Source organism: Glycine soja, chromosome 3 (genome assembly GCF_004193775.1).
Source record: "Glycine soja cultivar W05 chromosome 3, ASM419377v2, whole genome shotgun sequence".
NCBI classification, from domain to species: domain Eukaryota; kingdom Viridiplantae; phylum Streptophyta; class Magnoliopsida; order Fabales; family Fabaceae; genus Glycine; species Glycine soja.
The window spans coordinates 38,539,653-38,565,866 of record NC_041004.1 but is presented as its reverse complement, the minus strand read 5'-3'; the positions used below and the strand labels follow the sequence as shown (position 1 = coordinate 38,565,866).

The 26,214-nt window shown below is 32.3% G+C and overlaps 2 protein-coding genes across 2 annotated transcripts; one reads left to right on the top strand and one right to left on the bottom strand.

The window, feature by feature from the left end:
• The first annotated feature begins 9,925 nt into the window (after positions 1-9,925).
• Positions 9,926-11,168, top strand: LOC114406840 (adenylate isopentenyltransferase 3, chloroplastic-like). The gene has a single exon (XM_028369667.1). The coding sequence runs from the start codon at positions 10,124-10,126 to the stop codon at positions 11,051-11,053; it is 930 nt and encodes a 309-aa protein (XP_028225468.1). The 5' UTR covers positions 9,926-10,123; the 3' UTR covers positions 11,054-11,168.
• Positions 11,169-22,818: 11,650 nt separating this feature from the next.
• LOC114405523 lies at positions 22,819-23,396 on the bottom strand. Its single transcript, XM_028368010.1, has one exon. The coding sequence runs from the start codon at positions 23,393-23,395 to the stop codon at positions 22,961-22,963; it is 435 nt and encodes a 144-aa protein (XP_028223811.1). The 5' UTR covers position 23,396; the 3' UTR covers positions 22,819-22,960.
• Positions 23,397-26,214: the final 2,818 nt, after the last annotated feature.

The window sequence follows — 26,214 nt, the reverse complement described above, 5'->3', positions numbered from 1 at the left end:
TAATATATATACTCCACACAGTCTGAATGAGACAAACTGATTCCACTGATTTGCACAAATTTAGCAAGTCAAATCACTTCAAGAATGCGGGCTTCACTACTTCAAGTATAACACAACCATGAGCTACCAAAAACCACGTCTTTGCTCGGACAGAACCTACCAAAAACAGAACCTCAAATATACCAAAACCATGTCAAAACACATATATGAGTTCAGGACCTCAAATGTAGAAGCTTTTCGGCTCAGATTTTGTTGTCAACGACATCACTCTCTGGCTGGGCCTAAAATCCCGATAGCATGGGAAATGGGGGCTTTTTCTTCTTACACCCTGCATTTGTTCTTGTACACCCAATATTTAGGGTGAAAAACTAAAAACACCCTTATGTATAACCTATACAGATTGCCAATCTGTAAGGTCATTATGAATTCACAATCCGTAAGGCCATGGATTTCTACAGTAAGGTTGGCGGCGACAAAGGACCCACGCGGCATGAGGGGGAGGCGAAGGGACCTCGTTGCGCAGCATGAGGGGGAGGGACCTCATAGTGCGACGTGAGGGAAGGGACCTTGTGGCGCGGCTTGAGGGGGAGCAAAGGTGACCTCAGCAGCCTCGCATCGTAGGTGACCAGAGGGAGGAGATGGCTATGAAGGAGGTGGTGGTGTTGCAGCATGGTGGAGGTGGCATATGAAGAATTCACCATTACGGATTGCAAATTCATATGTTTTTAAAAAGGGGTAATTTTGGAAAAATGAAGAATTGTTTGGTGTACCAAAAAAATCGTTGGGTGTGCAAAATAATCCCCGGAAATGGGGCAGTGTAAATGATACTCCAATGGGTACTCGAACCCAAATATATCAACTTGTGAATTTTTAGTACGTTAGAATAGAAGACAAAAGCATTCGAACACCACTGTGGAAAAGGAGCATAAACCTTCCCAACCTTAGAACTAAACCAATGCCAAGACCAAGAAAAACTGACGAGCTTTTCATATTAAGCATATTTGCAAAACAAAAAATTACTTAAAGCAGATACTTCTTCCTAATTTGAAGGCGAGATATATATTTGTTCTTTCTCCACGACTTGGGAGGGAGGAGGGGGTGTGACAATGGATATGGTTCATATGGAAATAGAGGAGATCAATTTCCCAATGTGAAGAGGATATGGTGCAAGAGTCTTGGAAAGTTTGTTAAGTGCTGCAAACTATAAACATATAAGGATACAAATTGCTAATAAATTCTGTTGTAGTTCAAGGGATTCAATTTTTATAAATCTTTAGCAGAGGTTCTGTGTCAACATAGGTAGAAGCATTTGTTTGAAAGCTAGTTCAAAACCGTGTTTCCTCTTTGATGAATTTATCTAATGGAGAGGTTATGACAAAGTTAGAAACTGTGTAAAGGGTTTCACATGAAAGAGGAATTACACTTTCACTTAATTCTTGAAATGTGATATTTTTAAAAGACTTGAGTGCATTGCTCGCAGTGGTGGGAAATATTTACACCATCACTGTAAGTCATTGTGACAAATGTTATGTTGTTATATTTTTAAGTTTGTCGAGTTGAATAGAACAGTTGATAGAAAGTGATTTAATATATTAGATAACGGCTAATTAATAATTATTTAGAATTCAAATATCATTTTTTCTAGTTATGCATGTTGCCTGAAGATTCATCTTAGTGGTCCATAAATTCCATAACTAGTAAAAGCGACTTCAAACCCATCGAAGACAAGTGGTGGTACTATCTCTGTTTTTTCCCCTGTTCCGGTGACAAACCATGTAACAATCATACCCTCTGGGGAACATTGAGAACATGTTGGGTTGAAAAATGTAGAAGCAAACCATGTTGTTGTGTTAAAGTATTATATACTCCGGTGCCATCACGAAATAAATGTATCGGTGCCATGATGTAACAAGAAGGCTGCCACTTTTCTATTTCGGTGCCATCAAGCACTGAATTTGGTTTCTACAATTGCTACATTTGACTTTGAAGCTACACAATTGTTGATTTGCAGTTCCAATTTAACACAATTTGGTTACTACATGCGATCACACGCTCTGTACGCTATTTGTTTCAGCTTTGGAATATGTTAGGTTGAGGCCACAGTCCACATGGGAGGGTGTTTTGTCTTTTTCTACTGTTTTATTCACTTTGTATTGACTTTTGAAGCTTACGTCAACTGAGGATTTGTTATGCTCACTTAATTTTAATAAAATCTTTGACTTATCTTAAAAAAATCGAAGGGATTTTGTAGATGCAACCGTTAATAACTTAATAGTGATTTAAAGATTTTTCATCATTATAAAATTTCCAACAAAAAAAATCTGTTTCGATTATGTCGTGGAGTCATGCTTCATGGACAGCAGAATCAATTGGATTTAAAAACACAATGTTTCACGAATGACTTGATCCAAGGTAATCGTTGATGCACTTGCTTTCCTTCGCAAGCCACGGTGCATCTCGCCAAAACAGAAAACATGTGCTATTGACCGTGTCTTGCCGCTGTTGTTCTCATTGAATACCAAAACCATGCTCACATGCTGAATATATAGACTGCATATATGATATATATGAGCCCACATGTGATTTGTTCAAATGAAATAGAGTTCAATTTCAGCAAAGTCTTGAGTTTAAATTGTGTGAATGAAATTATTGTAATTAAAAAGAAAAATCTTACTTAAAAGTGAGTTAATTAAGTTTTTGAACATAAATTAATCATGGATAAAAAATTAGTAAATATTTTACATCAATAACAACATAATGAAGATATATTATATCACCATGTACCGTGTCCTAATTATTATAGGCCACCTTATAATCTTATTTCCCTTCTTTAATACAATTCAGTTTCCTTAGTTAACCATGCTTATTAAGGTCATTGTTGATTGATCTTCTTTTCTACATTATCATTCCTAATATAGTCATGGAAGATGGACGACTATAATCAATTAAGCCATTATGAAAAAAAACTGGTGCTTAATACAGTTAATTAAATTTGCATCTTAATAGATTTATAGTCATAGATAAAACAATTAACAGCTAAATTTGTAATTAAATGCATACACATGTATGTTTTTGGTGTATAACATACACATATATGCAGTTAAAAAAAATACACACATATGTATACACACGCAATCATTATTGAAGACAGTGTATTAGTGAGATAAATTTTGAATTTATAATATAAAATGGTTAAAAACCATATATAGTTGAAAACTAATAGATAAAAGTTTTTATCCATAATTTCTTAATTCCATAATAATAGGTAAAATATTATTGTATATTAATTTATCGTAAATAATAGAGAAAATTGTTTTATAGATCAAATTTGTTAAGTGCTAAAACTTTTTGTTTGCATTACTTAATATATTTTTTTAAAAAAACTAATCAATTTATCACAATACATTTTCTAATAATAATAATAAATAAATAAAAGGTTGCTTATATACATACTTACTACCCTATATTGAATTCATTATAGGAATATTTTTTTGGAAGGCTAATTCACTATAGGAATATAATAAATATAATATTATAAAAATATAAATAAGAGAAAAGTACGAATTAATTTTTAATAATATTTAATTTTTCCTTTTAACTTTTGGATAATTATATTTTATGTGTGGGACCAAATTATTTTGTCTAGTATAATGAGTAACAAAGCTAGCTGAAGACTTTTATTTTATCGTACGTGCTCATTTTTCTTAAGAATTTTTTTATTTGCTATTTTTATTAAGAGTTTAATAATTATCAGTGCAAAAGTTTTTAGAATACTAATTAATAAAAGTCATTGTTTGTTTGACTTAAGGTATTATCATTGTTTGTTTCACATGCCCGTATTAGCTATTTTTTTCTCTCTTTTAAATTTGTTACATTTAAATATAATGAAACATGTAATTATGGGTTATATCAAGTATTTTATGTTATTATTCCAAATTGAATGCACCCAAAAACTGCATTTTATGCTTAAGTTATCTCTTTTGAATATTTATTATCCCCATTGAATGTCTTCATACAATTTTAATTTTCATCTCGATTTTAAAAATGAGTATACTTATTTATATATATTAGATAGACTGATAGAGGATAATGTATAAAAAAAGATTGACTGATAGAAGAGAATTATTATTGTACATTTCGTTTTTGAGAATAGTGTGAAAGGGGGAGAGAAAGATAAAATTAAAGGAAAAAAAAGAAGTGAGAAATATAACAAGTAAAACAATAAAAAGGAAAATAATAATGATAAAGTAATTGTAAAAAAAGCAACAATAATTTGAAATGTATCAATATCAATGCCCTTAGATAAATATTCCATCCGTACTATTGAATTCTACTTGAAAGTTGAAATAAAGAGAATCCCGTACAAACTCAAATATTTCTGATTCATATAAAGCCAATATTTTGAAGTCTATCCTGGTATTGTGTATGGAGTGCCCTGTCAATGAATCCATTGTGTAAAAGGCAATATATTTAAGGCAATATTCGTATGATCTTGTGAGATAAGCGCTAGATGCTAGCTAAGCTGAAACTTCTATACGTGTATAAGGGACAAATTTTGAGATAAAAAGAAAGGAATAACTGATCTTATCATGGCGCTACATATATACTCCAAGCATATTAATTTGTGCTCCCTTAGTTATACATCCCCACTATAGAAAGAAGAACCTTGTGCCCCCCTTGGACCTTTGAAGACCTAGCTTCGTAATTGATGAGCACACAAAAAATAGTGAACACAAATTAGGGTAACAAAAATTAATGTCTTTTAATAATATTGTACTCTACTACAGGTAATCAGTCTTAACCAACCGACTAACACTACACACACATTTCCATATTGGAGTACGTGGAGATAGTTTTCAACCTTGATAGCTTTTAAGCATACATCGACAGAAGAATGTAAGTTACATTCATTTTATTAGATACACATCTTAGATAAGTATTGATTTTATCATTAGAGTCCTTTTCTAGGTATTTTATCTCACATCAGAAAAAAAAAGAAGCTCGAATTAATAAAGATATAGCTTTCAACAGGTCAGTATAAAACTAGATAAGAACAAATAATATTAGAATGTATTTTTAAGAAGTAAGCATTAAGCATACATAAAAAAAAGTATGATTAGAACATAAACCTTTCTGTTGAAATATAAACTTGATTTGGGTCCAAATTAATTATTTGGTTCCTTGGACTTAGTTATTTTGGGCTTAAGTAATTATGGGTCATGTTTTTAGAGAATTCTTGTAGTGTTTGGAGTGTCTAGATATTTCTTATGATTTTAATATTCTCTAGAATACTCTTTGGATCTCTAGAGTTGAGAACTCTCTAGAATTAGTGTGTCTAGAGTTCTCCTTAGAGTAGTATAAATAGAGATGTAATCCTACACATTTGTATCAAGCAAAAATACAAAGTTCTCTCCTCCATAAAGAATTCTCCTTCCTATCAAGTTTCTATTCAAAGTCTCCAATATTCCTAAACACTTTTCCTAAACATAAAAAGCCTTATTTCCAACAAAGTGGTATCAGAGCATCAAGATCCTCAAAAGATGGCGAATGGAGGTTTTCCTTTCCAAATGCCGATGCTCACAAAGAACAACTATGATAATTGGAGTATCAAGATGAAGGCGCTACTAGGAGCTCAAGATGTGTGGGATATCGTAGAGAATGACTTTGAGGAACAAGATGAAGCCTCGCTAAGCCAAGGTGTAAAGGAGACGTTGAAGGAGTCAAGAAAGAGAGACAATAAAGCTCTCTTTCTCATTTATCAATCGGTGGATGAAGATACATTTGAGAAGATATCCAACGCAAGGACGGCCAAAGAAGCATGGGATAAGCTTCAAACTTGCAACAAAGGAGTTGAGCAGGTAAAAAAGATTCGTCTTCAAACTCTTAGAGGTGACTTTGAGCGTTTGTTTATGGAGGAGTCTGAGTCAATTTCTGATTATTTTTCTCGAGTATTGGCCGTAGTCAATCAACTTAAAAGAAATGGTGAAGATATTGATGAGGTGAAGGTCATGGAAAAAATACTTCGAACTTTAAATCCAAGTTTTGACTTCATTGTTACCAACATTGAAGAAAACAAGGATTTAAAGACCATGACTATTGAGCAACTCATGGGTTCCTTACAAGCATACGAAGAAAAACAAAAGAGAAAAATTAAACAAAAGGAGGCTACAGAGAAACTACTACAACTCAACGTAAAGGAAGCAAACTATGCAAATTACAAGAGCCAAAGAGGACGAGGTCGCGGCCAAGATCGTGGACGTGGACGAGGACATGGAGGAGAAGGAAGAGGTGGTTACAACAACCACTTCAACAAATTCAACAATGGAGAAAGAAGTTGGAATCCACAAGTAACAAGAGATCGTGGAAGAGGAAATTCATGGTCGAGGTATGACAAATCACAAATCAAGTGCTTCAATTGCAACAAGATTGGTCACTACGCATCCGAGTGTAGATTCTCAAAGAAGGTTGAAGAGAAAGCTAACTTTGTAGAAGAAAAAGGCGGAGAAGAAGAAACTTTGCTACTCGCGTGCCAAAACAAATTTGAAGAGAAAAGAAACAAGTGGTACCTCGACACCGGCGCAAGCAACCACATGTGCGGCGATAAAAGCATGTTCGTGGAGATCAATGAAGCAGCAACTGGCGATGTCTCATTTGGAGACGACTCAAAGATACCAGTCAAAGGCAAAGGTAAAATTCTCATACGTTTGAAGAATGGGAGTCATCAATTCATATCCAATGTCTACTATGTGCCTAACATGAAGAATAATATTTTGAGCTTGGGACAATTATTAGAGAAAGGCTATGACATCCATTTGAAAGAACATAGTCTTTTCTTAAGAGATTGTAGACATAACTTGATTGCTAAGGTGCCTATGTCAAAGAATAGAATGTTCCTCTTGAACATTCAAAATGATGTGGCAAAGTGTCTCAAGGCTTTCTATATCGACTCTTCGTGGCTATGGCATCTACGGTTCGGGCACCTCAACTTCGACGGTCTAGAACGTTTAGCGAAGAAGGAGATGGTGAGAGGCTTGCCTAGCATCAACCACCCAGACCAACTTTGCGAAGGATGTCTAATTGGGAAGCAATTTCGTAAAAGTTTTCCAAAGGAATCAACAACAAGAGCAACAAAGCCGCTAGAGCTCATACACACCGATGTCTGTGGACCAATCAAACCCAATTCATTTGGTAAGAATAAGTACTTTCTCCTCTTTATTGATGATTATTCCAGAAAAACCTGGGTTTATTTCTTGAAGGAGAAATCAGAAGTGTTTGAAAACTTTAAGAAGTTCAAAGCCCTCATGGAGAAAGAAAGTGGTCTTTCCATCAAGGCCATGAGATCTGATCGAGGAGGAGAGTTCACTTCAAATAAGTTCAACAAATATTGTGAAGACCATGGAATCCGTCGCCCACTGACAGTGCCAAGATCGCCACAACAAAATGGAGTAGCAGAGAGAAAGAACCGGACCATACTTAACATGGTGCGAAGCATGCTCAAAAGCAAGAAGATGCCGAAGGAGTTTTGGGCTGAAGCAGTGGCATGTGCAGTTTACCTAACAAACCGTTCCCCAACAAGAAGCGTGCATGAGAAGACACCACAAGAAGCATAGAGTGGAAGGAAGCCTGGGATCTCTCACCTCAAAGTGTTTGGAAGCATTGCCTATACCCATGTTCCAGACGAAAAGAGGACAAAGCTCGATGATAAAAGTGAGAAGTACGTGTTTGTGGGTTATGACTCAAGATCCAAGGGATACAAGCTCTATAATCCAAATAGTAAAAAGATCGTCATAAGTCGCGACGTGGAGTTCAACGAAGAAGATTGTTGGGATTGGAGTGTTCAAGAAGATAAGTATGATTTTCTTCCTTATTTTGAAGAAGATGATGAAATTGAACAACCAATCATAGAGGAACATATTACACCACCTGCCTCACCGACACCAAGGCTGGATGAAACAAGTTCAAGTGAGAGGACACCGCGACTAAAGAGCATTGAAGAGATTTATGAGGTAACCACAAACCTAAACGACATTAACCTCTTTTGTCTTTTTGGTGATTGTGAGCCTCTAAGCTATCAAGAAGCGGCGGAAAACATAAAGTGGAAAGACGCCATGGACGAAGAAATCAAGTCAATCACGAAGAATGATACGTGGGAACTTACTACACTTCCACGAGGACACAAAGCAATTGGAGTAAGATGAGTGTACAAGGCAAAGAAGAATGCTAAAGGAGAAGTGGAGAGATACAAAGCAAGATTGGTGGCTAAAGGCTATAGTCAAAGACAAGGAATTGACTATGATGAGGTATTTGCTCCTGTTGCTCGTCTTGAAACTATTAGACTAATCATTTCTTTGGCAGCCCAAAATAAATGGAAGATCTATCAAATGGATGTGAAGTCAGCCTTCTTGAATGGTTTTCTCGAAGAAGAAGTCTATATTGAGCAACCACTGGGCTATGAAGTAAAAGGGCAAGAAGAAAAAGTCTTGAAGTTGAAGAAGGTGTTGTACGGTCTCAAGCAAGCACCGAGAGCTTGGAATGTTCGAATCGACAAGTACTTTCAAGACAAGAACTTCATCAAGTGTCCATATGAGCATGCACTCTATATCAAAGCGCAAAGTGGAGATATTTTGATTGTGTGTTTGTATGTAGATGACTTGATCTTTACAGGGAACAATCCAAGCATGTTCGAAGAGTTCAAGAAAGATATGTCAAATGAATTTGAGATGACGGATATGGGGCTCATGGCATATTATCTCGGCATCGAAGTAAAACAAGAAGACAAAGGAATTTTCATCACCCAAGAAGGCTATGCCAAAGAAGTCCTTAAGAAGTTCAAGATGGATGACGCCAATCCAGTTGGCACCCCGATGGAATGTGGCAGCAAGTTGAGCAAGCATGAAAAAGGAGAGAATGTGGATCCAACTCTTTACAAAAGTTTGATTGGAAGTTTACGTTACTTGACATGTACAAGGCCGGATATTCTCTATGTTGTAGGAGTAGTAAGTCGCTACATGGAAGCTCCAACCACAACTCACTTCAAGGCGGCAAAGAGAATCCTTCGATACATCAAAGGTACAACAAACTTTGGCTTGCACTATTACTCTTCTGACAATTATAACATTGTTGGCTATAGTGATAGCGATTGGAGTGGAGACTTGGATGATAGAAAGAGCACTACTGGTTTTGTGTTCTTTATGGGAGATACTGCTTTCACATGGATGTCAAAGAAGCAACCAATAGTCACACTATCAACTTGTGAAGCTGAGTATGTCGCTGCCACATCATGCGTTTGTCATGCAATTTGGCTAAGGAACTTGTTGAAAGAGTTAAAAATGTCACAAGAAGAACCTATGGAAATATGTGTTGACAATAAATCAGCACTCGCTTTGGCAAAGAATCCAGTCTTTCATGAAAGAAGTAAGCATATCGACACCCGTTACCACTTCATAAGAGAATGCATTGAGAAGAAGGAGGTAAAGTTGAAGTATGTGATGTCTCAAGATCAAGCTGCCGACATTTTCACAAAGCCACTTAAGTTGGAAACTTTCGTGAAGCTAAGGAGTATGCTTGGAGTCACAAATCAAGTTTAAGGGGGGATGTTGAAATATAAACTTGATTTGGGCCCAAATTAATTATTTGGTTCCTTGGACTTAGTTATTTTGGGCTTAAGTAATTATGGGTCATGTTTCTAGAGAATTCGTGTAGTGTTTGGAGTGTCTAGATATTTCTTATAATTTTAATATTCTCTAGAATACTCTTTGGATCTCTAGAGTTGAGAACTCTCTAAAATTAGTGTGTCTAGAGTTCTCCTTAGAGTAGTATAAATAGAGATGTAATCCTACACATTTGTATCAAGCAAAAATACAAAATTCTCTCCTCCATAAAGAATTCTCCTTCCTATCAAGTTTCTATTCAAAGTCTCCAATATTCCTAAACACTTTTCCTAAACATAAAAAGCCTTATTTCCAACACTTTCGGCATGCCCTTGGCTATATAAATACTGTTCTAATTCTAAGTTCCTTTCAAAAACTTGAACATACGTGATACTTTCTCAACTCAATCCCCTTTATTCCCATCGATTCTCAATTTCCTCACTCTCAGTTGATTTTCTTACCCCTTTAATTAGATGACTATGACCATGTCAAGAGTGATGTGTAGGCCAACACAACCACTGAAAAACGTTCCTTCTAATTCTTCCATTAGTGGCCAAAACCAGATAATAAGGCCAAAAGAGAAGGTAGTGTTGGTGATGGGAGCAACCGGAAGCGGCAAAACAAGGTTGTCGATCGACCTAGCCACATGTTTTCCATCAGAAATAATAAACTCCGACAAAATACAAGTCTACTCAGGCTTGGACGTTGTCACAAACAAAGCAACAAAAGAAGAACAACGTGGGGTCCCACACCACTTGCTGGGGACACAGAACCCAAACACAGAGTTCACAGCCTCCGACTTCTGCCACATGGCATCACACGCCATTGAATCCATCACTCACCGCGAGAAGGTTCCAATAATCGTGGGAGGCTCCAACTCATACATTGAAGCCTTGGTCGACAAGTTCGGGCCACGTTACGATTGGTGTTGTCTCTGGGTTGATGTTTCCACGTCCGTGCTTCACTCCTACGTTGCGCAGCGCGTGGATCACATGCTTGGTGGCGGAATGGTGAACGAGTTGAGACCCTTTTTCAGTCCCAACGGGGATTACTCGAAGGGGATAAGAAAGGCAATTGGGGTGCCGGAATTTGATGCCTATTTTCGAAGGGAAGCGTTTTCGAGCAACGAGACGAGGGTGAGTTTGTTGCAGGATGCGGTGAGGGATGTGAAGAGGAACACGTGCCACCTAGCATGCAAGCAGATTGGGAGGATTCACAGGTTGAGGAGTGTTAAGGGGTGGAAGATTCACCGTGTTTGTGCCACTCCCGTGTTTCAGAAACGTGGCCAGGAAGCGAATGATGCGTGGAAGAACATTGTGGCGCAGCCTTGTGCCTCCATAGTTTCCCATTTTCTCTATAGTACTGCAAATCATGATTATCAACCTCTGGAGTTAATTCGTTAATTCTCCTGAGTTTATGAGTTTATTGGTAGACTCTTGAGTTTATCACTTAGCCAACTAGTTAATAAATTAAAAAAATTAAATCAAAATGTAAGTTATTTTTTTATTATGTTTTGTATATTTAGTATTCAATATACCTTCATTTAGTATGTTATTCTCAAATATAAAATTTATCTTTATATTATCAAATTCTTGTTTTCTAATAACATTAAACAAACAAAAATTATTTAACATTATTATAACCTCTACAAATTATTATCGAATAATAATGTATTATTACTAAATTTGATTATTTAAATATTCTGAACTTTATGATTTATTATTTTATTTTATTATATTAAAATATTTAATAGTATATTATTTATAGATATTTTATTATTATTTTTATATAAAATAGACTTGTAGGAATCCATCAGTTAAAGTCTATGTGTCAAGTATATGAAATTCTACTTAAATTCTCAGGTTTAATAACTTCCACAATGCTGGGAGAGTGCCGGCTTCTTTGCAGCAAAATGATCATTAAACCTATATGGTGTGTGTGACACATGGTTCTAAATTGCGAGTTGCCATCTCCTCATGATGCTCGTCGTTACCGAAAATTCCAGCAAAATGCAATCGTTATGTGAATGCAGTGACTCCAAAAACCTTTATGTTGCTGCTACAATAATTGTGGTTACGAACTACAATTTAAAATCTTGGCGTGACATCGAGTTATTTGACAGATATTTTGTCTCTCAAGTACTGTGTTAAATGTTCAATTTTTTTAATCAACCTCCGTTAGAAGAACATATCTATTAGAAGAGTTCAACTCTTCAAATACTAAAAAAAAATTAAATATACAGTTTCATACCACTACTACGTGTATATGGTCATAATCAATTTTTATGTGATAAATAATCAAATTAATTTTTAATTTACAAAAACAAAAATTAATAACATTTAATTATTTATCATAAAGATTGTTTAATATCACCATGGTCCTTATCATTATAATGATTTTTTCCTGGAATTAATCTTCATATTTCGAATGATTAGTCTTTGGGTTTAGATTCTGGATACCTAGGGTGCAAAAAAAAAGACATTAAGTATAGTTGTATCATTTTTACGCTCAACATTATATTTGTAAATCTCTCATATAATTTGTCATTCAATTAACATGGATCGATTAGTTGTTATTAGTTTTCATAGTTTTATATCATCTTCCTACTAATAATTTTATTTATCAGAGATGAAAAAAATTATGAATATATATTTATCTTTTTATTTTTTTTATATATAAAACATCGTAATGATATAGATAATAAGAAAATATTATAAACGCGTATAATATTGATGCTAGTTAAATTTGTATACTAAAAGTTTTGATATAATTTTACACATACAAATTTGAAGAAATATTAAGTGGTGAAATTGTGTACGAATAGAAACACTTTTCTTTCCTTTTATTATTACTTAAAAAAAATACGATGTAAGACCCCATTCGGGATGATTTTTCGTTTTAATTTAGTTTTAAATTTTTTATAAATTTCCTTTTTGAGTTTTAGTTTCAGATTTTTTTGTTTGTTTAGTTTTTAAAAAGGTTGGAAATTGAAGATGAATAAAATAAATGAGTTAAATGTTTTATGTTTTCTAGTTATCTCACTTTATTACTAAGAAATAATGGTGGTAGGTGAGTGACGGTTGTAGCAATGAAGGTGGTGATGGTAGTGATAATGACGTTAGTGAAATGATGATAATAATAATGACAACAACAATAATAGTGATAAAATAATAATGATATAGTGATAGTGGTGACAATAAGAATGACAATGTAATAGTGACAATCACGACGACAGTGGTGAAAATGTGATGATGATGATATATGATGGTGGATGACAATGTTAGTGGGGTGAAATAGTGATGGTGGGATTGAAATGATAGTGGTGTTGGGGATGGAATAGTGGCGATGAAGGTGAAATGATGGTGGTACTAGTGGTAATAACAACGATAGTGTAATAATGATGAAGGAGATGATGTGAGAGTGTGTTTTAAAATTGAAAATCAAATTTAAAAAATTGTTTTAAAAAGAATGTAAAAATATTTTAAAATTAAATTAAAAATCATTTTAATTTCATTTTTGCTAAAAATATTTTGTTTTAAAATCAAAAAATTAAAAACGTGTAACCACAGCACCTTGAAACAAAGAAAAAAAATCTATGATTAAGCTATTTAGCTATTTAGGGGTGGGGTTAATTAACAAGAGTTGGTCACTACTTTTTCTATGTTACTTCTTCCATGTCTTTTTTTCTCTCAAGAAAAGATATAGATGATATGAAAATATTTCGTATGAATTACACGAAAATTAAGGTGTATTGATTTTGGCAAAATTCAACTTTTGACTTTTTCACCCACACCTTGTATGATTATTATAATTCTGATTGGTCAAATATTGCAAAATTTTCATGATGCATGAACTTTTTGAACAAAATCATTTGGTGGGGGAGAAAAGAATAATTAATTATAATTTTTCTTTTACTTTTTTTTACAATAAAAGGATGTATGAAAAAGAAAACGTGAAAAAATATTTTTCTGATCAATTTTTAAGCTTGATTGTTGATTATTAATTCAGGGTTTTTTCAAACATCGATTTTTACATTTACTTTATAACTTTTTAAATGTTTATTCCTCACATCACAAGTTGCAATCATATTATTAGTTTCTTTACTTTAACTTCCTATGAAATCATCATTTTAAAAAGAAGATTTGAACCTCAAGGCTTTGAAAACCTTCAACAATATTCCCAAGGCCGGCTAAACTCAAAGCAAATAAAATCCTCATTTTAAACTTGCAAAAATCTAATTTTAACTTTTAAAATATTTTTCTCAAAAAATGTAAAAAGTTATTAATTGTTTGATAAAAAAAATATTATAGCCCGTATTAGAAAAATTAAATATTTCTCGTTAAAAAAATCAAAACAAATACAATTTTATAAATAAATTAAATTAAATTTTTAAATGAATAAAATTTAAAAGTTAAATAAAAATAACGTTAGGAATTTTTCCTTCACTTATATCTTATTTATTCCAAATCTTACAGATTTGAAAATTGCAATCCAATTTTTTTAACTCAGAAATAATATTTAAGTTAAAGATTTATAAATTTATTAAATAACTTCAGCCTTTTTCAAAAAATCATTTTAATCTTTTATAGGATTAACTTAATATCTAAGATTTGAAATTATTTTGGATTTTCTCTCTTTTTTATAAGTTTTAAAAAATCTTATATAAATATATCGGCTTAAGTTTTCAACATACTTTGAAGAATTTTTTGAAACATGTTTCAATCACACAACACAACTTAGCTTTCAAACATGTCTTGAAAAGTCACGTCTTCATTATTTTCATTTAACAAATATAAAATAGTAGTTAAGGTATGTTTAAACTATATACTGTAACCCTTCCAACTTCGTATATATATATATATATATACGTTCAAAACTGAAAGGCATGTTCAAACATGCATGCAGCTTTTTTGAACAGAAAGATAATATTCGGTGAAAGTATCAGATACATCATAAAAGGAGAAAAAAGAATTCCGCGTGAGTGACTATTGACTACTAACGGGTCTTTGACTTTGAGTCTTTTGTTTGTAGACTATACTTGCATGCGGGATACCATGCTGACCGTTGAGCTGACCACTCTCATTTTTTTTCTTCTAGATATATATTTCAGTAAAAGTGTTAGTATGTTTAAATATATTTGAACATAATAAATTGTATGTATGTTTTCATAAAATAAAATAAGGAGCTGCATAATGGAATAACTTTTACAAATAAGAAGGAATTATAAAATTAATTGGATAGTAAAAAGAAAAAAACCACGGATTCAATTTTTTTTTTTTTAAAAATAATAATTAATATTTGTCAATAAAAAAAATTCATAAATAAGTGGTTTGTCAACCACTCAGCTTGTGTTTCCCTGTCTATCTTTTAGTTTAGATAGATTTTCTTCATTTTCATTTATAAGGATCAAAATTATACTCTTTTTTGCAGTAATAAAGTAATAACTTTTTCTCTTTGAAAAAATGAACAAATTTCTTAAAAGAAATGCTTTAAATTATAATTAATAAGTAAGTCTAAATCTAGTCAAACATTACTGCTATTCATACCGTACTGATCACCATGACAAACTTTGCATTTAATTTGGTGGACATGAAACATGCATGATGCTCAACAAGAAAAGAATGATAACATTTTGTTAATTTTTATGTTTGGAATGTTAGTCTTGTGACTTATTATGAGGATACTTTACTTTCAGGAAAAAAAGAAAAGAAAAGAAAGAGATGTCCCTATTCCATATTCAGGATGCAATTAATAAACCATTGAAATTTGGAACTAAACAGGATCTAAGTAAGATTACGAGACACGACTGCTTTTCACCTTTGTCATCATCATATATATTGATAGCTGCTACCCGGCATTGGCAAACTAACACTATATTTATGTAAACACTATTAATGTTTTTGTGCCGACCTCAACTATTATAAATAGTTGTCGGGTGTAATTCCGGAAGTTCTTGCAACGTACGTAAATTAAGCGGATCATAAGGGAATGTTTGTTGATAAAAGCACCAACCCAAATGGAAATGTAGTTTGTTTTCATTAATAATTATTGCTTTGAAGACTATAAACTTCTTTTTTTATGTTAATTATTGAATCACATGGGAATGCTGTACCTATAAGCAACAAACGGACTTGCCGACTATTGGTGTTGGTCAATGCAGAAATACTAGTAACTAAGGGTAATGGCCGGTGAAAGGTGATGGGACAGGGGCACTGTACATGGTAGGTGCAGAGGGTGCATGATTTATAGTGTGTTTGGATGAAACAATTCAATAAAAAAATTCATTTTTTCAAAGAATTTAAATTGATTCATGATAGAATAGTTTATTTGAATAAAATATTTTTAAAAAATTTAATTTTTGATATTTTTATGAATAATTTTGATCGATTAAAACAGTGAAATTTCAAATTCTCTCAAAAAATATAAAATTTGAAATTCCTTTTTCGAAAAGGCTCATTCTAACTCACATTCTTGTTCGTGACTCTTTCTCCCTCAATAGTCACAATTACGGGTGATCAAAGTTTTTACAACCGACATTGACATAAGTTGTTTTTCACTGACGTTGACCGATGTTTTTTTGACCAAAATTTTTTTGTATGATGTCAACCAAAGCTATCTTTTGTCGATATTGGCTAAGATTATTTTAAGATGATGTTGGTTAGAGTTATTTTCTAACTAACGTCAATCATGAGAATTTTTTGCTGACGTTGACCAAGGATTTTTTTGGCTGTTGTCATCTAGATTTTTTCAGTTGATGTTGACTAATGATTTTTTTTTGCCAATATTGATTAGATTTTTTCTACTAACATCAGTCATGGCTAACTTTTGAGTAGACACTTGTTAGGGTTTTTCAGTCGACGTCAGTTAGATTTTTTCAGCCAACATCAGTCAAAGCTATTTTTTAACCAATATCGGTTAGGGTTTATTTTTCAGCTGATGTTAGCTAGGATGTTTTGGCTGATGTCAACTAGATTTTCTTAACCGACGTCGGTTATGATTTTTTTTGCTAACATCGATTAGGGTCTTCTAGCTGACATCAGCCAGAGATATTTCTTAACCACATTAGCTAGGTTTTTTAGTTGATGTTGGCTAGGGTTTTTTCTGCTAACACCAGCTAGGTATTTTTGACTGATATCGGACATGACTATTTTTAGTCGACATCGACTAGGTTCTTATAGTTGACATCCACAAGAGTTTTTTAGGTCGACATCGGTCAGAGTTATTTTTTAGCTAACATCAATCAAGGCTATTTTACAGCCGATGTTGGGTAGGGTTTTTTGTCCGACATTGGTTAAGACTATTTTTTAGCCAACTTCGACTAAGAATTTTCCGATCAACGTTTGACCAATGATGTTTTTCGGCCAACATCGGGTAAGTTCTATTGGTCAATATCGACCAAGTTATTTTTTAGCCGATGTTAGGTAGATTTTTTTATCAACACCTGCTAGAATTTTTTAGGCCGACGTTGGCTAAAAATAGCCTTAGTCAATGTCATTCGACATTAGTTGAAAAATAGACTTAACCAACGTTAGCTAAAAAATAGTTCTGGTTAACGTCAGCTGACAAATATTCTCAGTATATTTTGACAAAAAAAACCTTATTTGATGTCGATAAAAAAATAGTCTTGGTTGATGTCGATTTAAAACATTACTAGTTGTGGTCAGACAAAACAACCCTAATTAAAATTATCAATATTTTGTATTTTTAAATTTTTAAAAATGAAAAAAATATTTTTTAATTAATATTTCAAAATTAGATTGTGTTTGTTTTCTTTAAAGTTTAATATTAAAATTTTATCTATTTAAAATATAAAATTAAAATTTTGCATATGAAGGAAATTGAATTGCCCTATCCAAACACAAAATTTAAATTAAAGAAATTTGAATTGATTTATCCAAATAAAGCATTTGAAAAATGAAGGAAATTAAAATCAAAGCAATTCAAATTTTAAACATTTTAAATTCTCTTAAAATTTTGAAATTGATAATCCAAACAGAAGATGAAGTCTGTGAAGTTTGAAGAAAAAAAGAATAACCTTAACCCTGATTACACTATGATTTGTAATTAGTTATAATTAATTAAAATAAATCTTAGCAAATGGACTTAAATACGAGGCCAAACTCGTATTCTAGGATTTCTTAATAGACTTTTCCTTTGCCACATAGCTGAACATGCATGGTGGATGGAGGTGATAATACTTTTAAGGAATTTTAAGTTATAACATTCAAGTGAGCATTACATTAAATAGCTAGAGTAACATAGTGATAGAATGAATAAGAAATTAGCTGACCAAAATGTAAGAGCAGTTATCAATATGTAATCCCATCTCGATCGGCATAAAATGCGGAGAGCTCTCTTCAATGGCCCTAAGTTTATCCTTGAATTTACAATTAGGGTTATTGATCTTAGCCTCTACCATGAAGTTTTGACTCCAGGAATTGGGCTTAATTCAATTTTATAGATTTGAGCTACATACAAAATCATATTATAACTCAATTGAATTCACTTGCATAGAGAGACAATTTGTGCCCTAGTCACTTTTGATTACTTATTAATTTACAAAGATTCTACTAATTTGCTCAACATAATTTGAATTATCAATTTCAATTCATTCGTCTCAACATGATTTTGCTATTTGGCTCCAATAATTTGACTAGGTAGTACTTGACACCTGTCTCAATCTAGAGGGAATGCTACGTAATTTAATTACTTAACACAATTGATACACTTATTACCATATTTGAAAATTTACATTTTAATATTTTTTTCTACTATGACAAAACCTGTGTCAATATATGGCTCATTCTCTTCGGCCAACAAGTTTTTATTCTGAGTGATGTCAGAGTTTGGTAAGCAATCTTGGATTCAAGGTTTTTAAATGTAAAAAATATTATTAAAAGGAGAAATCTATTGAAAGTAAAATTTTTCGACAAAGATTAATAATAATGATACAATGAAGAAAAATGACCTAGTCGGCGTTTTTTCAGTATGATCGAATTCCTCCCCCTAATCCCACCATACCCTTAGTACAAGAATGATTACATGTGATTATAAGAACTTGGATTCAAGGTTTTTAAATGTAAAAAGTATTATTAAAAGGAGAAATCTATTAAATTAAAATAATTTTTTTCGACAGATTAATAATAATGATACAATAAAGAAAAATGACTCACTCTCGTCGTTTTTTCAGATGGATCGAATTCCTTCCCCTGATCCCATACCCTAGTACACGAATGATTACACGTGATTATAAGAACAATTTGATTATTACAATTTACAAGGGATATAGTTGAGTCAATGACGTTAGTATTTAGTAGGAGCATTTGGAGGCACATAAATTACTGCATTTTTTCGGAGGAGGAACATTTGATAAAAGTACGCTCATGCAAGACATCTTTTTCTTCGCATGTTCATGGTTGAAGGGTAACATTTATGCCTTCTTTTAATTACTGCTTCTCGTTATGGTTGGTCAACCTCGGTGTATCGGTTATTTGAAAGAGTTGGGTGGGTTCTAGTGGTCGATCTGATAATATATTAATATGTCTCTTTTTTGGGAAGCTCTTAGTGAATGAAACATTTGAAGGATAAGTTGAGTGGTTATGATGGTTAGGAAAATAGTGTGGGAGGTTGGATATTCAGTGGTGGGTTGACAGTGGGTAGTTATAGGTTAGCATACAGTTTATATTAAACATATTTAATGGAATTATTGAGCTAAATAATTCCAATCAAGTTTAAGAATTTTTTAAGTTGGAGGTTGGATTTTAGGGAAATAAAGAGTCTGAGTCAACCTGTAACTCAATCGAGTCTATTTATATAGAGTTAGTTTTTTAAGTGATTAAATAGAACTTAATTTAATTAAGATCCAATCATATATGAGTTGAATAACGAGTTTTGTTTTTTTCATAAGACTCAACTCATACAATATAATTAAATTTATTATTATATATAAATTAATTAATAAATACAAAACACATTAGCTTTTAGCACACTTACTTTATTAAATTATTGAATTAAATTAACATGATTTTTTTATTTTTTAACTTGTTATTTTTATTATTGTCTTAATTTTATTTGTTTTTTCATGCTAATATAATACTTTATTTCTATCTAAAAAAATTATTTTAGCATTAAAATCATTAATTCTATTACTAAAATATTATTACAATTTGGTCTCTTTTAAGCATTTTTAGTTATTACATATTTATAAAACTTTAAGCAAAAACAAATTATTATTCTAAAAAATATATAATTTTTATGTTTTTTTTAAAATTCAGATCCAATTAACCCAACATGTTTATCATTGGGCTGGATTGGGTCAAATATATAAAATGTTACACGAACCCAACCCAATCCAAACCGTAAAAATTTGATCGTTTTGGGTAAGAATTCAACCAAAATCAACCTCTGAACACCCGTAGTTAGGATAACCCGATTAAGGATATCTTGCAAATAGATTATTAGTTTGTTTAGTCATAGTTGGTAGTTTTGGCTTTGTAAGGGTGAGTACTCTTTGTACTAGGGTCTATTTGATTCATTAAAAATTATGATACTCATCAAACAAAAAAATTTGTTCCACATTTGATTTAAAAAAGAATTAGAGAACATCACAAATGAAAACATGACAAAATTTCAAATTTTTGTTACTCAAAAAACCATGAAACAACTTTTGTGACTCAAGTATAAAGTAGGAAAAAAACACATACATTCATATTTTTATCTCTTTAATAATTAAAAAATAATAACTAACCAATGTAATCATTTAAAAAATAAAATACCAAGTTTTTTTAATTCTAATTTCTCTTTCTTTATTTATTTGGGTAAAAATATTAAATTTGATATAAATTATATTAAGATGATTAATATTAAGTATTTTAGAAATTTTTATATCATTTTACTTATATTATCCATTATTCGTTAAAAATATAAGATAAAAAGTTGTGATATAACTTATGTTTTTATCCTGTGTTATTCTTTTTTTCCTGATTAATATCATATTTTTTTATAAATCAAATGTCCCCTTTATTTTCTTTCTTAGTGATATGATATCTATATTTTTTGCTGATAAAAAAATGACGGGAAGATTGGATTACCATCCTATCCTATGAGAGTATGAGGTTATCACTAATTCACTACCTAATTTGTAACTTCTATAATCCGGACCAGACATATTGATAAGAAATATACCAATATTATCTCATGTATTTCTAATTTTGCCATTTTATTATAATGGACTATTCTTTTCGTGGGCCATTTTTTTTTCTAATTTTGTATCTTGGCCCATTAAACCCCTTTTCCATTTCTAACAGGATTTCACAATCAATAATATATTTTTTTTTAATTTCTTATTCAAACCTAAAATCATCGACAATGAGCAAATAATATAGAAAATTCTTATTCTTATTTTTTTTTTAACATAGAGTTTATTTTTTCAAATAATAGAAAATTTCAACTATCACAATGAAGTATTAAATATACTATTGTTTCGAGGTAGTGTTCTTCTATATATATGTAATGAAATCTATTTGTCTAGAACTTTTACAATTCAGGATAGTCTTTTTACTATTCGTTGCTATCTTCCCACATGTCAAGTTTCCAATCTCACTCAAGATGACCATTTTGATCATTATATTATAATTTCGCAATATTTACAGTATTGTTTTAATATTTTAGCAGATATTCAATTAATAATATTTTTATATAATAATTTCTTATAAACATAAGAATTTATATTATGTGATCTATAAACATATAATAGTAAAATTATAGAATATTATCGATGTGATATTTAGTATATTAACAAGCATAATAATGGATAAAAATGTTAGTTTATGTAAAGTAAATGATAAATTTATACAAGTAATTATTAAAATAAAATTTAGTTAAATAAATCTATTTTTAAATTCTTCCTGAAATGTATTATAAGAGTTAAGTTTTATATGGAAATATAATTATTTTTGTGGATCAAAAATGAAAATTTATTCAATTTTTTTTATTTGATAAGGTATTCCTATAAGAATAATAACAATAATTCAGATATAATGGTTTATTAAGAAATATTAATTTCAATAATAATTTTAAATTTAAATTTGTGTATTTTTTTTACCATTTATAAATTTTAAATCTACAATTTGACGGGAAATATTTTTTATATAAATTAATGAAATTAATTAAACAAATTTTATTTGAGTAATTGAATTATCAATATTTTAAATTGGCCAGTTTGGTAAATATTTTTATAATATTTAATATTTCTATGATTTTATAAAATTAAATTCTTATTTTTTTATTCATAAAAAATTCACTATTCATAAGAAATATTAATATTTTACTAGGTGTATTTTCAATTTTGCCATTTTATTTGTAATGGACTATTATTTTCATGGGCCAATTTTTGTAATTTCTTATCTTGGCCCATTAAACTCTTTTTCCATTTCTAATAGGATTTCACAATCAATTTCGATGTCTACATATGATATTTAAAAAAAAAAAATATATATATATATATATATATATATATATATATCCATCTTTTTATTTTTGAACAAATAATTTTTAGTTATAATTTACTATCCTCTTCGTGTAATTAATATTTTTAATGAGATTTTTTATATAAATTCCATAAGCAACTGATTCTTTAAATATATTTTTAATGTAAAATAGTTTTTATATTTTTTTTATCATTAATATCATCAATAAAATATATTTTTATTGTTTTTGCATAAATATATCTCAATAATATTTTGTTTTTACATTATAGAAGATTTAAGTTTTAGATGAAAATATAATCATTGTTATATACATTGGTGGAGAAATTGACGATGATATAGGTATTCCATCAAATTATTTTTTTAAAATTAAAAACATTTATTCATTCAATTTTATAAAATTTACTATTTTGATCATTTCTTCCAAAATATTGACCAATAAGAAATTAACTAAATATCACCCAAATTTAATAACATAATCAGTGAGAACTTTAATTTGTTAACTGTTGTCACATTTTAGACTCACTGACATATAAGTCTACAAACAAAGTAGTACATCTTATATTCTATTTGATATTTAAAACATATAATTCATAATTCATGAATCACGAAATAAATCTAGTTATACAAATAACAATTAACCAAGCCATAGTATCCAACTATCGGCTCAGCTAGCATACGGGAGCAAACAAACAACAGCTAGATAACAAGACTACAGAACCCTGGAGAAACGATAATTAAGTATGATGTTAGTCCTTAAAACTGAACACAAGATTGGAGTGATTTAACTTGGATGACTTAAAATGCAAGTTTGAGAACATTGAATCATATTGGTGCACCGCATGAGTAAGTGATATCACACGATGCTCCAACCTTGAGTGTGTACTGATGCGAAGGTCTAATAAGGAAGGGTGGCAAGCGCAGTAGAAGTTCACACACACATTGGTGGTCAACTTCCTTAGCCCACCGGCAACAGTTATCTTCATCAGGGGTTTGGTGGTGCCTATGTCTGTGTCCATGTCTATGGCCATGTCTGTGGCTGCGATTGTGGTGGTTGTTGTTTTCTTCGTCAGGGGACGGGGAATCCGGTGGGACACCGGGGGAGAATGGCAACCTCGAACAAGCGTAGTTCACTAGTGCAAATTGAGATGCACAAAGTGGACGAGGGGTTTTTGGAATAGGCTTTATTTGGCTCTCCATCTTTGGCACTATTGCTAGGAATAATGTCAGAGCCAATGCTATTAAGTTGAAAATCTCCATGCTGTTTTCTCTTCTTGAATTCCCTTAGAAGTTGTACCTGCTTATATACTTGCAATTTCGTAGGGATGTTTGTTTCTAATGGCTTTTTTTCTTCTTGTTCAAAGTTTCTCATCTGTTTTGTGTGATGACTTTGTAGGTGACATGCAAATGGTTATAAATTGAGTTCAAACCACCTACCTTGTTCCTAAACAATTTTTTTAATAATTACTCTCCTATGGGTGAGGGGTGTAGTTAAACGATAATCCACAAATAATCAACATGCAGAATTTATGAGGGGGTGATAAAAAGTTTTGTATATATTAGGAGTGTTTTTAAGAAACAAATGTAGTTGTAAACTATGTAGTCATGCATGTGGCAGGGGTTAACTATTGAGCTAGAGAAGTATTATTTCTGCTTTTTTTCACCAACACTGGAGGATAATATTGAGTGAACAAACTTTCCGAGTCTTGAGGATACAAAATATGCCTATAGACATTGGATTACATGAGAATTTGTGGGAAAAGAAAATGATGCGACACCCCGTATATAGTGAGGTTAATCCAATGGTACGAAAAAATGTGCATACCAAATAATTTTGTTAGAATATTCCTTCCCTTCAATTTCTACTGTATCACTTTTCATTACCATAACGGGTAGGTCTTAAAGTTCCCCCGCAACTATTATGTGCAGCTATTTCTAAAATAATAACTGCCCCTCAACAAACAACAATTAAAGTGTAAACTGTGCTAGTTCTTTCCCAGTATTAGCCCTGGACTTATCTCTCTCATATTTAAAGAAAAGAGCACCCAACTCATTTAAACAGACCAGTTCTAAAAGATAAAGTTTCTTTGGCTGTTGCTTTCTATACTCCAAAAATTGCTTCCTACATCTTTCAGATTTTAATTTTTTTTTTTTTTACCTTTCGGATTAGCCAATCCACAATGTAAAAGGTGTAATCAATCGAAATATAATTTGATTAGCCAATCAGGAAGCTAAAAATGGTACAGAAAACAAATCTTAAGTTTGTTTTGGGTCAGTTAAAAATGAGTTGAGTACCATTTAGCAAAAAAAACTAAAGAGGCCTCATGTCACCATCCATAAACTTATTAGAAAAATGAAAAGTTCAACAAAAATGGGCTACCCTAACAGGTAGTCACAATAAAGGGTAATGCTAGGTGCACCCAGCATTTTAAGTGAATGGACGAAAATGTCTTTCACTCAAGTTGATCCGTATGAGTTATACAGGACAAGGTTGACGACGCGGTTGGCTAGGCGTTCAAACTCCATCAAGTAATTGTTGACGAGGCTGCGCTGTTCGAGTTCAAAAAGAGCGCTGTGTGGATCGTCGTAGTACGATGGTGCGAAGCGGGATTCTAACGCCTGGAGCATAGCGGGCCATGTGGATAGGAACCCATTACGGGTCATCCATTGATACCAGCAAAGTACTGGTCCTTCCATGTAGAAGGAAACCACCGTGAGGCGCTCCGGTCCTGGCCATCGAACCATGGGACTTCCAATTTCAATTGAGGGTGATGGTGTGGGGTCGGAGGTGGCTGGGCAGGGGAAGGGGAAGCAAGGGTCATGACAACATGACGATCCAGAATAGACTCCAGTTTGTCGTTAATGGCGGAATGGGATTAGGTGAGGGTGGCTTGATTCTGGGTGAGCCTCGACACCGCTTCCTCCAGTCGTTCGGTGGCGGAGAGTTGCATATTGTGGTCAGGCATGGGTGGCAAGTCGGACCACTTGGTAGATGGTTCTACTCTACTGCTAAAGATATTAAGATAAGGAAATTCTTCTCTGCCTTTACTCATTAATCCACTATTACATATATAGATGATTTTATAACTGCTTAACAATAGTTTGTTACAGAAATTAAAAATATCTAATTGTTCTGGAATTCTCTATAGGTGGTTACAACTTCAAATCCTAACAAACTACAGGCAGAGTAGTGGTGAGCATGGCCAGCCGAACCAAGCAGCACTGAAGGCCCAATGAGTCCACAAAATCACTAAGGTAAGCTGGTCTGGTCCTTACTCTGTTGGGTTTGTTACTTCATGTGCCCTAGTTATTGCTATCATTATGTTCATGCATCAACAACATGCTTTCTCTCTCTCTCTAACAACGATTCAGAAAAGAGAGAAAAAAAAAACTGACACTTCACTCTGGTGTAGTGTAGGAACAGAACAAACAAAGAGCATGACATAATAATAATAATAATAATAATAATAATGATAATAATAATAATAATAATAATAATAATAATAATATTTAGAAAAATGTAAATATAGTAATATTAAATATACCTTCCATCCTAATCCTATGATCATTTTCATCGTGTCACACGTTACGTATAACCATAATAATGTGTCGTTATCTAACATTCATTTTAAGTTAGTAACTTAGGTACGTTTTTATTGTGTTGGGCACAGGTCAAGTTTATTGTGGGGTGATGCTAGGTGCACCCAACATTATTGCTGGTGCACCCAACATTTTAAAAAAAATGCCAGAAATACCCCTCCTCTATCTTTTTTAATGATGGGTAATGGCACCACCATGACCTGCGACAAGTACTATCTCCAGGTCCCTCTCCACATGCAAGGCCACCGGTTGAGGTTGACCTTTACGCCTTACCCCTCAACGGCCTGATGTAGTATTATGGGTTCAGTGGCTTTAGGATCTCGGACCTGTTACCACAGACTACAACCATCTCACCATGACATTTCAGTTTTTGGGCCAGCCCATTACTATACAAGCTGATATCCCACTCCAGCTCACACCGGCCTCAGCCCAACAACTTCTCCGCCTGTTTCACACCGAGAGTGTTTCGGCCCTGTTCT